General features: G+C 48.1%; 1 protein-coding gene across 4 annotated transcripts in view; it reads right to left on the bottom strand.

Moving 5' to 3' along the window:
* LOC115110403 (histone deacetylase 5-like) overlaps positions 1-15,671 on the bottom strand; it is a 91,212-nt gene that overhangs the window by 12,490 nt on the left and 63,051 nt on the right. For 2 of the 4 annotated variants that reach the window (XM_065010156.1, XM_029636017.2), the window contains 6 exons: positions 15,372-15,484; positions 8,622-8,741; positions 3,460-3,697; positions 3,125-3,330; positions 2,661-2,963; positions 11-164 (listed from right to left, as the gene is read on the bottom strand). In XM_065010156.1, the coding sequence (XP_064866228.1) occupies positions 11-164; positions 2,661-2,963; positions 3,125-3,330; positions 3,460-3,697; positions 8,622-8,741; positions 15,372-15,484 (1,134 nt within the window). The remainder of the gene's footprint in view (positions 1-10; positions 165-2,660; positions 2,964-3,124; positions 3,331-3,459; positions 3,698-8,621; positions 8,742-15,371; positions 15,485-15,671) is intronic. The other 2 variants (XM_065010154.1, XM_065010155.1) reach the window with 2 other exon arrangements.

Raw genomic sequence — 15,671 nt, 5'->3', positions numbered from 1 at the left:
AGAAGTGTACCTGTAGTGAAGAGGTGCTTGATGGGGACCTCACCCATGGGAGCCCCCTTGATGCTGGCAGTGGCAGGGGAGGACTGGGCCCTTCCCAGAGGTCTGTGGGGCATGCCCGAAATGGACAGGGATGCCTGGAACACATTGAGCTGTTGCAGGTGATGCTGGTCAGAAAAATCGGGGACAAAATAACAAAGAGAGACATTTTGAAAACAAACTAAAGATTTGAATAATGTCTCATCATGAGACACTGACTGGACTTCAGTGTGAGGGAATGGACTTACTATATCAAATCAGCTCTGTGGCTTTCATTGTTTACATCAGAAATACTGCAACCTTGAGAGAGAAGTGACATTTCACAATACCACCTCAGGCCAATGGAACAAGGGGAAAATGGGAGGGAGGTGGAGCTAAATTAAGCCTGTATAGACTAAACATGGGCCCTGGGTAGAAACCCAAAGGCAAACACTTATCCCCATACGAGCCTCAAAAGGCAGGGCAGGACAAGGACCGAGCCTTCCCAACAGCCAAAAGACTACTCTGACAATTCCCCAGCTGTAAACAGTGGCTGAGCTAACGGGGCTCTGCTTTCTGTCAATGGGAGAAGCACTATACATCCAGACAGGAGCTGTGTGAGCTCTAGGAAAAATCTAACGCGATAGATGCTCCTTCTAACAGAGCTCAAATAACAAGGTTCACATGTATCTTTTTTTTAAACTGCGGACGGTTTGTTTCAAGACCTTGAGATGGGAGCTGAGTTTACACTCGCGGGCGCACACACACAGGTTCGGCAGGCCCACACCTTGCTAACCCCTTTTTAAATTAGAGATCCTAAGGTAATGCGGGCTCTCTTATGAGTCTCTGTCACTGTCTTTTCACTTCCCATGTCTTTCTATTGTAGAGGGCGGCTCAGATCCATTTGTATTCAAGGCACCACAGCAGACAAGTAGAGCAGAGTCAGAGGGAAAAAAAGTTCAGCAGGGAGGCTGTGTGTGTAGGGGGGGGGGGATCTTCCGTGTCACTGACTCAAATGCCAAAATAGGTTTTTGAGGATGTCGTCTCTACAGAATGACTGCATACACCCATGCTCCCTCCCTATGGCCCCCATACCCTAAAAACCCCCGTAGCCCATCACAACAGAAATAGTACTGCAGCAGCCTACCTCCCTAGTGGGTGGTGAATTGGTGTAAAGTGCAGGGGGAAAAGGGGGGAGAAAAAGGGCTGGCATGGTGAAGAGAGGGGGGAGAGAAGGGCGGGGGTGGGCGGGAGAGGGGAATGATTCACCAAGGAGAGATGAGTCACAGATGAGTCCATTCACTGAAATGAGAAAAAGCAGCAAGGGAAGGGGAGGGAGGGTGTGTGAGCGCGCATCGAGGGGGAGAAGACACAGCCCGAATTCTGATGCTTTTCTCTCCTCTGATATTTTTTGTCAATGGTGTGTGGGAGTAGGAGAGGCTTATTTTATCATCTCCCTCGCTGCATTGGTTCTTCCTCCCTCCAACGCACAAACAGCATTTCTTAGAGGAATGTGACCACAAAACATTTCCATTATTTTTCGCCTCTTTTTAACGTTATGTATTAATTGCTGTCAATGACCATAATTTAGAGACAAATATGACAACCAACAGCAACATAGCCAACTGACCGTTTACTGTATTATATTGTAATGTTTAGGTCCTCAAAAGAGTATGAGGCTCTGATGAGGATCCAAGTGCATGTCATCAACTACTGAGTCTCTCGGCCAATGACAGCTAAATCCAAATTCAATCCATCTTAATTACCTGTAGTAATTCATTTATATTTATATTTTTATTTTATTTTTTAAATCGTCCACTTGCCCTTTCGCAACTTTTGTTTAACAACTTTTAACTGGAGCCACTTATCCTCTTGGTAATTTGTGAAAGAACTGCAGGCGATTCATTCTCCAAAGCTTGTTCCTTTATTTCCTGCTAAGTGCAATGGATGACTCACAGGTGGGTGGGAATTAAGGCTCTCGTTCTTCTGTAGGGAGCCATGATGATGATGCCTCGCACAGCGCAGCCAATCTGCCCTCCAAGAGGGGATACCCTTTTCTAAATCACCAGGCCCCCGCAAAACTCAATCCACCACTCGAACTGGTTGTGAACGCCAATCTATGTAGCCACATCGCTAATGATGACGTTCCTACCTTTTCAACTGCATAGACTTGGCTACTGATCTTTTGGTAGGTCATTTCTGCAATCTACACCCCTCCCTGGAGTGATTGGTCATTCTAGACAGTTTCTTGCCATTAAGTCATAAATGGCCCATTATAAGAGGTACAATGATGAATCAAGTCACTAGGTTTAGTCATCAGACAGACGTCACCGGAACAGATTTGGGAAGGTCAACAACGAATGGGGTCTGAATATTCTTGCTGCACTGTTCGGAGCAAGTAACAACCATTTCATTGCACCCGCTATAACACCAATAAACTTTGATTTGATTCCAGCAGAATGAATCATAGTACAAGGAAAGACAAAACTCATGGTTTATAAATAAACAATTTGCACCTCTTATTGTCTCTCTGATTTTCTTACAGAAAGTCATCTTAGTGTTAAACTTGCAGGGCAATACATGTTTTTATCTCTCTATCAAAGTCAAAATAAATGCAAAATGTCTTTTAAAAAAGCAGTATTTACTTGGCCGTAAGGTACGCCCTCCTCATCACACTCCCTCAGCTCGATGGCCTCGTCTTCATCATCCTCTTCTTCCAGGTCGCTCTCTGTGCTCTCGCCCTTCAGGGGGGTCAGCAGGCGTTCTGAGGGGGGCGACGTCACCCCCGACTCTTCCTTCTGGAGCCTCTGCTCCTGAGGACGCCCCTCCCCCAGACACTCAGACTCCGCCCCCTCCTCCTGCATCTCCTGTGTCTCTGTGAGCTCCTCCTCTGTCTCCTCGGGGTGGGTGGGCGGTTGGCGAGGAAGCTCCACCCCTTTTGACAGAATCTGGTGTGGTTGACAGTTAGCAGTGTCTAACTCTCCCTGCCACATGTACAGTATACTACACCCCCTCAGTCCAGTCAAATGGCATACAATACTTTTTTTTAACCTACAAACATCACCATAACCTCTAATATTGTAGTAGTGTTCCTTGTGGCACCCCCTACCTTGTTGAGCTGGTACTGCTTCTGCTTCTCCAGGAAGTGCTGGTGCTGCTGCTGCATGACGAGCTGCTGCAGGGCCTGGGGGCTCTGGGGGAGGGGCGCAGACTGTGTGCGGCTCAGGGGCCGGTGGCGTGGTAGCTTATTCACTGTGCGCATACTGTTGGACACCCGCTCCCCCGTCACCAACGGCGACTGACCGTACATGGGGACTGGAGGGAGGAGGAGTCAGAGAGACGTATTTCAGAAGAGGCCGTATGTATTTGAATCTATATTTACCTGCAAGTAGAACGCTCTGCTGGCAGGGATATAAGAGTATAAATATATCTTGGTAGATGTACCTGAGAGGAGGGCACTCTGCTGGCGGGCCTGCTCCAGCAGGAGGACGTGCTGCAGTAGGGAGGAGTGACTGCTGTGGCTGTTGGGGGCCTGGGTGGAGTCTAAGTCGTGTTGCATCCCAGGTGGCAGGCATGATGCCGGCAGGGACGAGGTGCTGACAAACTTGCCCGTCAGAGCCCCACCCTGACGCATGGTCTGGATGGCCTGCCTCTCCGCCTCCTGCAACAGCTTCTGATTGGCCTGAGGATGGAAGGGGGGTTAACTAAGTCAGAATGTCTACATCAGATGACAACTCTGGTTCAGGGGAGTGTGTGCTGGTTTCTATTTGACCTCAACTCAGTGGGATGGAGCAGGTTCAGGCAGTGTTTTTACGAGTACTTAAAAAAATATATATTAAAAGAAGCTATTTTTAGAACACAAGGCCCGCACTGGATTTTGTTTTTGCACATTTACCTTTATGCCAACAGTGACGGGTTCTGACTTCTAAACTTGAAATATTGTTAATCATCAAGTATCCTATGGAAAGGTGAAGGGCCACAGTCTGGTTGTTACACCAGAAATGAATGGTTATCTATAGGATAAATGTATATGGTGGAGTCAATTAAGGTTGAATATGAGCCAGGGGCTTGGAATGTACCGAGTTAAGGAAAGGCAATCACATGGTTGTGGTCACTGATAAGGGTGGAGAGCTGTGGATTAGTGAGGAATGGGGGTCGAGGTCAGGTCAGGTCACAGTAAGGGAGAAGGAACAGTTTATTAACCACATCACTTAACTTCGAGCCTAGCAAAAAATATGTAATGTTTAGAGGGAAGGAGGAGACTTCACCTAAATTGGGGTACACACACACACACACACACACACACACACACAGGTGGGAAGATGTCTGTCTGTTCAGCTGTCTGACTCATTGGGTGAATAAACTTGATTTGAGCTTGTCATAGTTGTATGTGAGTTTTTCCACTCTTAAATTAGAACCTAACAGCAGCTATGGCAAATTTATTATAACCATTACAGATAACAAAATCTTAATTGCTAAATTGCCTCACACACACACACACACTCAGCAAAAAAAAAGAAACGTCCTCTCACTGTCTACTGCGTTTATTTTCAGCAAACTTAACATGTGTAAATATTTGTATCAACATAACAAGATTCAACAACTGAGACACATGTCTGTGGAACTTGTTCAGTTTGACTAACAGAAATTGAATAATGTGTCCCTGAACAAAGGGGGGGGGGGGGGGGTCAAAATCAAAAGTAAGTCAGTATCTGGTGTGGCCACCAGCTGCATTAAGTACTACAGTGCATCTCCTCCTCATGGACTGCACCAGATTTGCCAGTTCTTGCTGTGAGATGTGACACCACTCTTCCACCAAGGCACCTGCAAGTTCCTGGACATTTCTGGGGGGAATGGCCCTAGCCCTCACCCTCCGATCCAACAGGTCCCAGACGTGCTCAATGGGATTGAGATCCGGGCTCTTCACTGGCCATAGCAGAACACTGACATTCCTGTCTTGAAGGAAATCACGCACAGAACGAGCAGTATGGCTGGTGGCATTGTCATGCTGGAGGGTCATGTCAGGATGAGCCTGCAGGAAGGGTACCACATGAGGGAGGATGTCTTGCCTGTAATACACAGCGTTGAGATTGCCTGCAATGACAACAAGCTCAGTCCGATGATGCTGTGACACACCGCCCCAGACCATGACGGACCCTCCACATCGATCCCGCTCCAGAGTACAGGCCTCAGTGTAATGCTCATTCCTTTGACGATAAACGCGAATCCAACCATCACCCCTGGTGAGACAAAACCGCGACTCGTCAGAGAAGAGCACTTTTTGACAGTCTTGTCTGGTCCAGCGACGGTGGGTTGTGCCCATAGGTGACGTTGTTGCCGGTGATGTCTGGTGGGGATCTGCCTTACAACAGGCCTACAGCCATCAGTCCAGCCCCTCTCAGCTTATTGCGGACAGCCTGAGCACTGATGGAGGGATTGTGCATTTCTGGTGTAACTCCGGCAGTTGTTGTTGCCATCCTGTACCTGTCCCGCAGGTGTGATGTTCGGATGTACCGATCCTGTGCAGGTGTTCCGTCTCCCTGTAGCGCTGTCTTAGGCGTCTCACAGTACGGACATTGCAATTTATTGCCCTGGCAACATCTGCAGTCTTCATGCCTCCTTGCAGCATGCCAAAGGCACGTTCACGCAGATGAGCAGGGACCCTGGGCATCTTTCTTTTGGTGTGTTTCAGAGTCAGTAGAAAGGTCTCTTTAGTGTCCTAAATTTTCATACAGTGGGGCAAAAAAGTATTTAGTCAGCCACCAATTGTGCAAGTTCTCCCACTTAAAGATGAGGCCTGTAATTTTCATCATAGGTACACTTCAACTATGACAGACAAAATGAGAAAAATCCAGAAAATCACATTGTAGGATTTTTAATTTTTTTAATTTGCAAATTATGGTGGAAAATAAGTATTTGGTCAATGAAAGTTTCTCAATACTTTGTTATATACCCTTTGTTGGCAATGACAGAGGTCAAACGTTTTCTGTAAGTCTTCACAAGGTTCACACACACTGTTGCTGGTATTTTGGCCCATTCCTCCATGCAGATCTCCTCTAGAGGAGTGATGTTTTGGGGCTGTTGCTGGGCAACACGGACTTTCAACTCCCTCCAAAGATTTTCTATGGGGTTGAGATCTGGAGACTGGCTAGGCCACTCCAGGACCTTGAAATGCTTCTTACGAAGCCACTCCTTCGTTGCTCGGACGGTGTGTTTGGGATCATTGTCATGCTGAAAGACCCAGCCACGTTTCATCTTCAATGCCCTTGCTGATGGAAGGAGGTTTTCACTCAAAATCTCACGATACATGGCCCCATTCATTCTTTCCCCTACACGGATCAGTCGTCCTGGTCCCTTTGCAGAAAAACAGCCCCAAAGCATGATGTTTCCACCCCCATGCTTCACAGTAGGTATGGTGTTCTTTGGATGCAACTCAGCATTCTTTGTCCTCTAAACACGACGAGTTGAGTTTTTACCAATTGGTTTCATCTGACCATATGACATTCTCCCAATCTTCTTCTGGATCACCCAAATGCTCTCTAGCAAACTTCAGGACGGGCCTGGACATGTACTGGCTTAAGCAGGGGGACACATCTGGCACTGCAGGATTTGAGTCCCTGGCGGCGTAGTGGGTTACTGATGGTAGGCTTTGTTACGTTGGTCCCAGCTCTCTGCAGGTCATTCCCTAGGTCCCCCCGTGTGGTTCTGGGATTTTTGCTCACCGTTCTTGTGATCATTTTGACCCCACAGGGTGAGATCTTACGTGGAGCCCCAGATCAAGGGAGATTATCAGTGGTCTTGTATGTCTTCCATTTCCTAATAATTGCTCCCACAGTTGATTTCTTCAAACCAAGCTGCTTACCTATTGCAGATTCAGTCTTCCCAGCCTGGTGCAGGTCTACAATTTTGTTTCTGGTGTCCTTTGACAGCTCTTTGGTCTTGGCCATAGTGAAGTTTGGAGTGTGACTGTTTGAGGTTGTGGACAGGTGTCTTTTACACTGATAACAAGTTCAAACAGGTGCCATTAATACAGGTAACGAGTGGAGGACAGAGGAGCCTCTTAAAGAAGAAGTTACAGGTCTGTGAGAGCCAGAAATCTTGCTTGTAGGTGACCAAATACTTATTTTCCACCATAATTTCCAAAGAAATTCATTAAAAATCCTACAATGTGATTCTCGATTTTTTTCCCCCTCATTTTGTCTGTCATAGTTGAAGTGTACCTATGATGAAAATTACAGGCCTCATCTTTTTAAGTGGGAGAACTTGCACAATTGGTGGCTGACAAAATAGTTATTTGCCCCACTGTAACTGTGTCCTTAATTGCCTACCGCCTGTAAGCTGTTAGTGTCTTAATGACCGTTCCACAGGTGCATGTTGATTAATTGTTTACGATTCATTGAACAAGCATGGGACACAGTGTTCAAACCCTTTACAATGAAGATCTGTCAAGTTATTTGGATTTTTAAGAATCATCTTTGAAAGACAGGGTTCTGAAAAAGGGACATTTCTTTTTTTGCTGAGAGAGACACATATATTATTTTTTGCTATTTAAAGTTAGTTGATATTACGGTTTCAATCAATTATTGATATTATATTGTGGAACACAATCTTCAGAAAGCAACCTCAACAGTGGGGCTTGTAGAAGCCTATGGCTGTGCAATGGCATAGCTTTGTTTTGTTATTTCAGCAGGCAAATTGCTCTTATTTCCCAAACTCTTATCACAATCAAGAGACATATTTTATTGTAAAAAAAAAAAAAAAAACTAAATAATATAGAACAGAATATTTTTCCAAATGAAAAAGTTTCCGGTACAAAGTGATCTCACGTCTGGAACAGTCATTCTCAGAGTGATCCTTTAAAAACGGGGCTCAATTTGGCGACGAGGTGAAATCATTTTTTCCGGGTTACAAACCAAAACATTTTCCATATACAGACGTTCAATTTTGTTTATTCTGCCTGTTCTTTGGAATTTTCCAAATGGATGAACAATTCCATATTGAATACTGCATGGGGATGAATTACGACCATGACATCTGTTTGGTGAGTAGGCCTAGGCGTAATGATTCTGATAAATGTTTAGGGCGGATATAGCCTAGGCTAACCAATTCTAAATGCCATTCACAAAGTAGCAGAAGTGGAAAATAGACAGGACACAATCTTTCCAAAACTGCAGCGCTCGTTGTTGGAACATATTTCCCTACTTCAGCCCAGCAGTCCATTAAGAATTTGTGATAAAACTGTCGTCATTTGGCAAGGAATGAAGCTTGTGTATCCCATCAGTTAGATAGGTTTTTAATAGGCCTACAGAAACAAATGCCTAACGGGAGCTTGTGTGTGTGTGTATAGAGGGAGCGGTCGGAACACAACTGAGTGAGTGAGACAAGGAGGGGAAAGGGAATTTAGGGAGAAGAACTGTGTGATGCTTAGCTTGGTTTTCTTTTTGTTGTGCCCCGCAAATGCACATGTACAAATGGAACACTAGAGTCAAAGCAAATTAATGTTGTCTTCAAGACAACCTTTTGATTTCTGGTTAAAGATGGCGTCTGTTCGAGTACTCATGCCCATCCCTAGTTTCTAGTGTTCAGAGTTTCGGTAGAGTACTCACGGTGAGGTGAGAGTTGGCTGGCAGGCCCAGGGAGATGTTAGGCAGCGAGGGGGACGTGTAGAGGCTCAGCGGACTGACTGTCCCATCAGCGTTAAGGGTCTGGTGGAGGGACCGCAGCTGCTGCACAGAAAAGAGGGAGGAAAAAGTGGTTTAGAGAGAGCGTGTGAGAGGGCGAGAGAGAGAGCGTGAAAGAGAGCGTGTGAGAGGGCGGGAGAGAGAGGAGCGAGCGAGAGAGAGGAGCGAGCAAGGGCGAGAGAGAGGAGCGAGCAAGAGAGAGGCGCGAGCAAGGGCGAGAGAGAGGAGCGAGCAAGAGAGAGGAGCGAGCAAGGGCGAGAGAGAGGAGCGAGCAAGAGAGAGGAGCGAGCAAGGGCGAGAGAGAGGAGCGAGCAAGAGAGAGGAGCGAGCAAGAAGCGAGAGAGGAGCAAGGGGGGAAGAGAGGAGAGGAGCGAGCGAGCAAGAGAGAGGAGCGAGCAAGGGCGAGAGAGAGGAGCGAGCAAGAGAGAGGAGCGAGCAAGAGAGCGTGTGAGAGGGCGGGAGAGAGAGGAGCGAGCGAGAGAGAGGAGCGAGCAAGGGCGAGAGAGAGGAGCGAGCAAGAGAGAGGCGCGAGCAAGGGCGAGAGAGAGGAGCGAGCAAGAGAGAGGAGCGAGCAAGGGCGAGAGAGAGGAGCGAGCAAGAGAGAGGAGCGAGCAAGGGCGAGAGAGAGGAGCGAGCAAGAGAGAGGAGCGAGCAAGAAGCGAGAGAGGAGCAAGGGGGGAAGAGAGGAGAGGAGCGAGCGAGCAAGAGAGAGGAGCGAGCAAGGGCGAGAGAGAGGAGCGAGCAAGAAGCGAGAGAGAGGAGCGAGAGGAGCAAGGGGGGGAAGAGAGGAGAGGAGCGAGCAAGGGCGAGAGAGGAGCGAGCAAGAGAGAGGAGCGAGCGAGCAAGAGAGGAGCGAGCGAGCAAGAGAGAAGAGCGAGCGAGCAAGAGAGAGGAGCGAGCGAGCAAGAGAGAGAGCGAGCAAGCAAGAGAGAGGAGCGAGCGAGCAAGAGAGAGGAGCGAGCGAGCGAGCAAGAGAGAAGAGAGAGGAGCGAGCAAGAGAGAAGAGAGAGGAGCGAGCAAGAGAGAGGAGCGAGCAAGAGGCAAGAGAGAGGAGCGAGCGAGCAAGAGAGAGGAGCGAGCGAGCAAGAGAGAGGAGCGAGCGAGCAAGAGAGAGGAGCGAGCGAGCAAGAGAGAGGAGCGAGCGAGCAAGAGAGAGGAGCGAGCGAGCAAGAGAGAGGAGCGAGCGCAAGCAAGAGAGAGGAGCGAGCGAGCAAGAGAGAGGAGCGAGCGAGCAAGAGAGAGGAGCGAGCGAGCAAGAGAGAGGAGCGAGCGAGCAAGAGAGAGGAGCGAGCGAGCAAGAGAGAGGAGCGAGCGAGCAAGAGAGAGGAGCGAGCGAGCAAGAGAGAGGAGCGAGCGAGCAAGAGAGAGGAGCGAGCGAGCAAGAGAGAGGAGCGAGCGAGCAAGAGAGAGGAGCGAGCGAGCAAGAGAGAGGAGCGAGCGAGCAAGAGAGAGGAGCGAGCGAGCAAGAGAGAGGAGCGAGCGAGCAAGAGAGGAGCGAGCGAGCAAGAGAGGAGCGAGCGAGCAAGAGAGGAGCGAGCGAGCAAGAGAAAGAGAGGAGCGAGCGAGCAAGAGAAAGAGAGGAGCGAGCGAGCAAGAGAAAGAGAGGAGCGAGCGAGCAAGAGAAAGAGAGGAGCGAGCGAGCAAGAGAAAGAGAGGAGCGAGCGAGCAAGAGAGAGGAGCGAGCGAGCAAGAGAGAGGAGCGAGCGAGCAAGAGAGAGGAGCGAGCGAGCAAGAGAGAGGAGCGAGCGAGCAAGAGAGAGGAGCGAGCGAGCAAGAGAGAGGAGCGAGCAAGAGAAGAGAAAGAGAGGAGCGAGCGAGCAAGAGAAAGAGAGGAGCAAGAGGCGAGCAAGAGAAAGAGAGGAGCGAGCGAGCAAGAGAAAGAGCAAGGAGGAGCGAGCAAGAGAAAGAGAGGAGCGAGCGAGCAAGAGAAAGAGAGGAGCGAGCGAGCAAGAGAAAGAGAGGAGCGAGCGAGCAAGAGAAAGAGAGGAGCGAGCGAGCAAGAGAAAGAGAGGAGCGAGCGAGCAAGAGAAAGAGAGGAGCGAGCAAGAGAAAGAGAGGAGCGAGCGAGAAAGAGAAAGAGAGGAGCGAGCGAGAAAGAGAGGAGCGAGCGAGAAAGAGAGGAGCGAGCGAGAAAGAGAGGAGCGAGCAAGAGAAAGAGAGGAGCGAGCGAGCAAGAGGAGCGAGAGAGAGAGGAGCGAGCGAGAGAGAGGAGCGAGCGAGAGAGCAAGAGCGAGAGAGGAGCGAGCGAGAGAAGAGAAAGAGAGGAGCGAGCGAGCAAGAGAAAGAGGAGCGAGCGGAGCAAGAGAAAGAGAGCGAGAGAGAGGAGCAAGAGAAAGAGAGGAGGAGCGAGCAAGAGAGAGAGAGGAGCGAGCGAGAAGAGAAAGAGAGGAGAGAGAGCGAGAGAGAGAGAGAGAGAGGAGCGAGCAAGAGAGAGCGGAGCGAGCAAGAGAGAGGAGCGAGCGAGCAAGAGAGAGGAGCGAGAGAAGAGAGAGGAGAGGAGCGAGCGAGAGAGAGGAGCGAGCGAGCAAGAGAGAGGAGCGAGCGAGAGAGAGGAGCGAGCGAGCGAGAGAGAGGAGCGAGCGAGAGAGAGGAGCGAGCGAGAGAGAGGAGCGAGCGAGCAAGAGAGAGAGAGAGCGAGCGAGCAAGAGAGAGGAGCGAGCGAGCAAGAGAGAGGAGCGAGCGAGCAAGAGAGAGGAGCGAGCGAGCAAGAGAGAGGAGCGAGCGAGCAAGAGAGAGGAGCGAGCGAGCAAGAGAGAGGAGCGAGCGAGCAAGAGAGAGGAGCGAGCGAGCAAGAGAGAGGAGCGAGCGAGCAAGAGAGAGGAGCGAGCGAGCAAGAGAGAGGAGCGAGAGGAGCAAGAGAGAGAGGAGCGAGCGAGAGAGAGGAGCGAGCGAGCAAGAGAGAGGAGCGAGCGCGAGCAAGAGAGAGGAGCGAGCGAGCAAGAGAGAGGAGCGAGCGAGCAAGAGAGAGGAGCGAGCGAGCAAGAGAAACAGCGGAGGTATTTTCCAGAGAGGGAGAGTGAAGATTTCCAGCTCACTAAAACATCCCATCAGTGCATGTATATTTAATCTACCCTAGCAACAACTAGAGAGAGGAAGAAAGGAATCCATCTTGTGTTCTATCTGACCCTCTGCAGTATAAACAGACAGGACAGGAGCTCTAACCATAGTGTGACTCATTCTTTCAGCTTGCACAACATTTCTCTCCAAATGCCGCCGAGGCTTCCAGTTCCCTTTGAACAAACGGCTGTTATTTGATGTTTGTGCAGGTGTGCTAGCTAGTACCTTTTCTTACTTGCCATTTCGACTGCACCTGGCTAACACTGTACAGAAACTCTTTCGGCTGTGTCCGAAATCGGTCTTGCCTACTACTTAATAAAAATACTTACTGTGTACTAATAGCACTACATACTCTTTAGAATGTACCGTTTAGTAAAAACGTATGACGTAAGCAACGAATATCAACATACTAATCATCCATTTTATTTTTAATTTCACCTTTATTTAACCAGGTAGGCCTGTTGAGAACAAGTTCTCATTTACAACTGCGACCTGGCCAAGATAAAGCAAAGCAGTGTGACAAACACAGTTACACATGGGATAAACAAACAGTCAATAACACAATAGAAAAGTCTATATACAGTGTGTGCAAATGGCGTAAGGAGGTAAGGCAATAAATAGGCCATAGTAACAAAGTAATTACAATTTTGCAATTAAACAATGGCGTGAGATGTGCAGATGATGATGTGCAAGTAGAAATACTGATGTGCAAGTAGAAATACTGATGTGCAAGTAGAAATACTGATGTGCAAGTAGAAATACTGATGTGCAAAAGAGCAAAAAAAAAGTTAATAAAAACAATGTGTGGATGAGGTAGGTAGATTGGATGGCCTACTTACAGATGGGCTGTGTACAGCTGCAGCGATCGGTAAGCTGCTCAGATAGCTGATGCTTAAAGTTAGTGAGGGAGATATAAGTCTCCAACTGGAGTCATTGGAAGCAGAGAACTGGAAGGAAAGGCGGCCAAAGGAGGTGTTGGCTTTGGGGATGACCAGTGAGATATACCTGCTGGAGCGCGTGCTAAGAGTGGGTGCTGCTATGGTGACCAGTGAGCTGAGATAAGGCGGGGCTTTACCTGGCAGAGACTTATAGATGACCTGGAGCTAGTGGGTCTGGTGACGAATGTGGCATACAGGTGGCAGTGGTTGGTGGTATATGGGGCTTTGGTGCCAAAACGGATGGCACTGTGATAGAAGGCTTTGTTGCGAAATAGGAAGCCGGTTCTAGATTTCATTTTGGATTGGAGATGTTTAATATGAGTCTGGAAGGAGAGTTTACAGTCTAGCCAGACACATAGAATATGTGGACAAGTACAAATACCTAAGTCAGAACCGTCCAGAGTAGTGATGCAAGTCGGGAGGGAGGGTGCGGGCAGCGATCGGTTGAAGAGCATGCATTTAGTTTTACTAGCATTTAAGAGCAGTTGGAGGCCACGGAAGGAGAGTTGTATGGCGTTGAAGCTCGTCTGGAGGTTTGTTAATACAGTGTCCAAAGAAGGGCCAGATGTTTACAGAATGGTGTCGTCTGCGTAGAGGTGGATCGAGGAATCACCCGCATTATGAGAAGGCATCATCAAATGTCCGATCACCCTTGTTCCCCTGCCAGCCGTTCAATTTAGTAGAACATATTCTGATTATCAGCTGTTGTCAAACACACGTGCAAAAAGACGAGTCTCTTCCTCAATAGTGTGCAGCGATTTTTACTCTATGAAAAGCCTAAATGATTATTACATCCTAGATTTTAAAGCACAATACAAAAAGCATACTATTTAGAATGCAATATGGGTATTCGGACACAGCCATATTTCTCCCTGCCTCGACTTTTTCTCACAAGGGCACGTCTCTTTTTCAGCTCCCCCCGGTGGGTGTCAGCCTTTTTCACAGGTTCTCACTGATAATGACGTTATCGGGGGAAGACTAACTCAACAGAAACACTATTTAAAAACAGGGAAAATAGGTTTTTAAGAAAGTCACCATGCATCCCAAACAAGGTGTTGATCCATGGCAAACTGCCCTATTTGTTGTTAAAACAATGTCACGCTCTCCTTTCTGTGTGCGTCTGACCATTTATCAGCCCGGATCTGCTGGGGCGGCGATGACGCAATAACGTTCTTGATGGGGGTGGCTATTTTGGAAAGTTGCACACAGCAGGCTAACAAGGCACTTGTTATGTCATCAGTGGTCGACTTTCTCCGCTTCAAGAGAAATGGCAGTAATCAAGTATTTTCAGGGAAATTAAATGGTCTCAGAGATTGACGAATGCTTTTTATTTTTGTTGCCCTACTTTTGGAGAGAAGAGAGAGGAAGTATTTTTGGGTGTTATAAAATGGCAGGGGGAAGATGGCTGTAAATTGAATGTTGAGAGAGCTGTCTGAATGAGAGGACAAAATGCTCATTTGAGTTCAAATCATCAATCCTGTGTGAACACACACACACACAATTCAATGATTTGTTCGACCAAATAAAGACATTTATCCATTAAAACACAGGTCTTCTAAAACAGATATTTGAAGAGGTAGACATGGAGAGTAAGACCGAGTACCTGAGGGCTTTAGTGTTCCAGCTACAGCTGTTCTGTAAGTAGCCTGACTACCAGGAAAAAAACTCAAGTCCCAGGGACAAGAACTGGTAGTTCTGATCAGGGAACTTACAGTATGTTCTGCAATGAAATAGCTAAGGCAGCTAGGCCTATATTTATCTTACATGATGAACAATGGATCAGGTTTTATTATCAAAATGGAGGATCGCAGTCATTCATAACACTATGGCTAGCTCGCTCTCCCTCCTACATCCCCCTTCTCATCTCTCTCGCTTTCTCTCCCTCAAGGTTAAGATGTTCCTGGGACCACTTGATGCTCAGTGTGCATCAGACCAACCTTCCGCCCCCCCTAGTCTACCCAAGCTTATTTTCAGGCCTTACTCACTGCAGTCAGCCACTATCCTCTCGCCCTAGTTTACAATTCAGCCAAGCACAATGACCATACACGCATAAAGAATAAGCTACTATTAGCCCTAAAGAACACAGTCTACCTAGTCATGTAACACTCCTCATAAGTCCCCATTGCATTTGATCTATAACTAACAGCAGGGTTGATAAAAACTAAACCAAACCACCAGGTAGCCTAGTGGTTAGAGAGTTCAGCCAGTAACCGAAAGGTTGCTGGATCGAATCCCCGAGCTGACAAGGTAAAAATCTGTTGTTCAGCCCCTGAGCTAGGCAGTTATCCCACTGTTCTCTGGGCACCGAAGACGTGGATGTCGATTAAGGCAACCCCCCATCACTCTGATTCAGAGGGGTTGGGTTAAATGGGGAAGACACATTTCAGTTGAAGGCATTCAGTTGTACAATTGACTAGGTAACCCCTTACCCAATCAGAATGGGTTCCATTTGAATCTCTCGGTCTTGCAACACTTTTTATACTAATGCTTCTAATGTGATGAGACATTTTATAAAACATGCACTCCGTTGGTCCCTGGTAGCTTTTGTCCAAGCAGTAGGTTATGGATTTTGCATGGTGTGTTATAAAAATGCATCAACACAGAAACAGCAACACACATTTCAGGGGTTATTAAGTTCCATAGAAGGTAGAATTCCTCCCACAGCCCTCCCCTCTCTTACCTCTGCGTGGATGTTTGGGACAGATCCGCTGGAGCCGTTCTCCGCGATGGCGCTGTTGGAGCTGTTGGGCGAGCTGGGCCCGGAGCCAGGGGCACTGCTGCACATGGAGGACACTGCAATGACAATGGAACAGGCCACTCAGAGACAGAACCAACCCAGCATCCCAGGCAGACAGACACCACTGCCAAAACCCCTGTGTGATACAGCTTTTCTCCAAGCTTGCATCAAACTCTACAAATGTGTGAAGAGAAAAGTCTAGGTTAAATCAGGCTGTTTTCTATGAGTATACAGAAAGGTAGA

The sequence above is a fragment of the Oncorhynchus nerka genome, linkage group LG26 (genome assembly GCF_034236695.1).
Source record: "Oncorhynchus nerka isolate Pitt River linkage group LG26, Oner_Uvic_2.0, whole genome shotgun sequence".
NCBI classification, from domain to species: domain Eukaryota; kingdom Metazoa; phylum Chordata; class Actinopteri; order Salmoniformes; family Salmonidae; genus Oncorhynchus; species Oncorhynchus nerka.
Note: the sequence above shows the minus strand (reverse complement) of the source record. Positions and strands in the feature narration are given on the sequence as shown.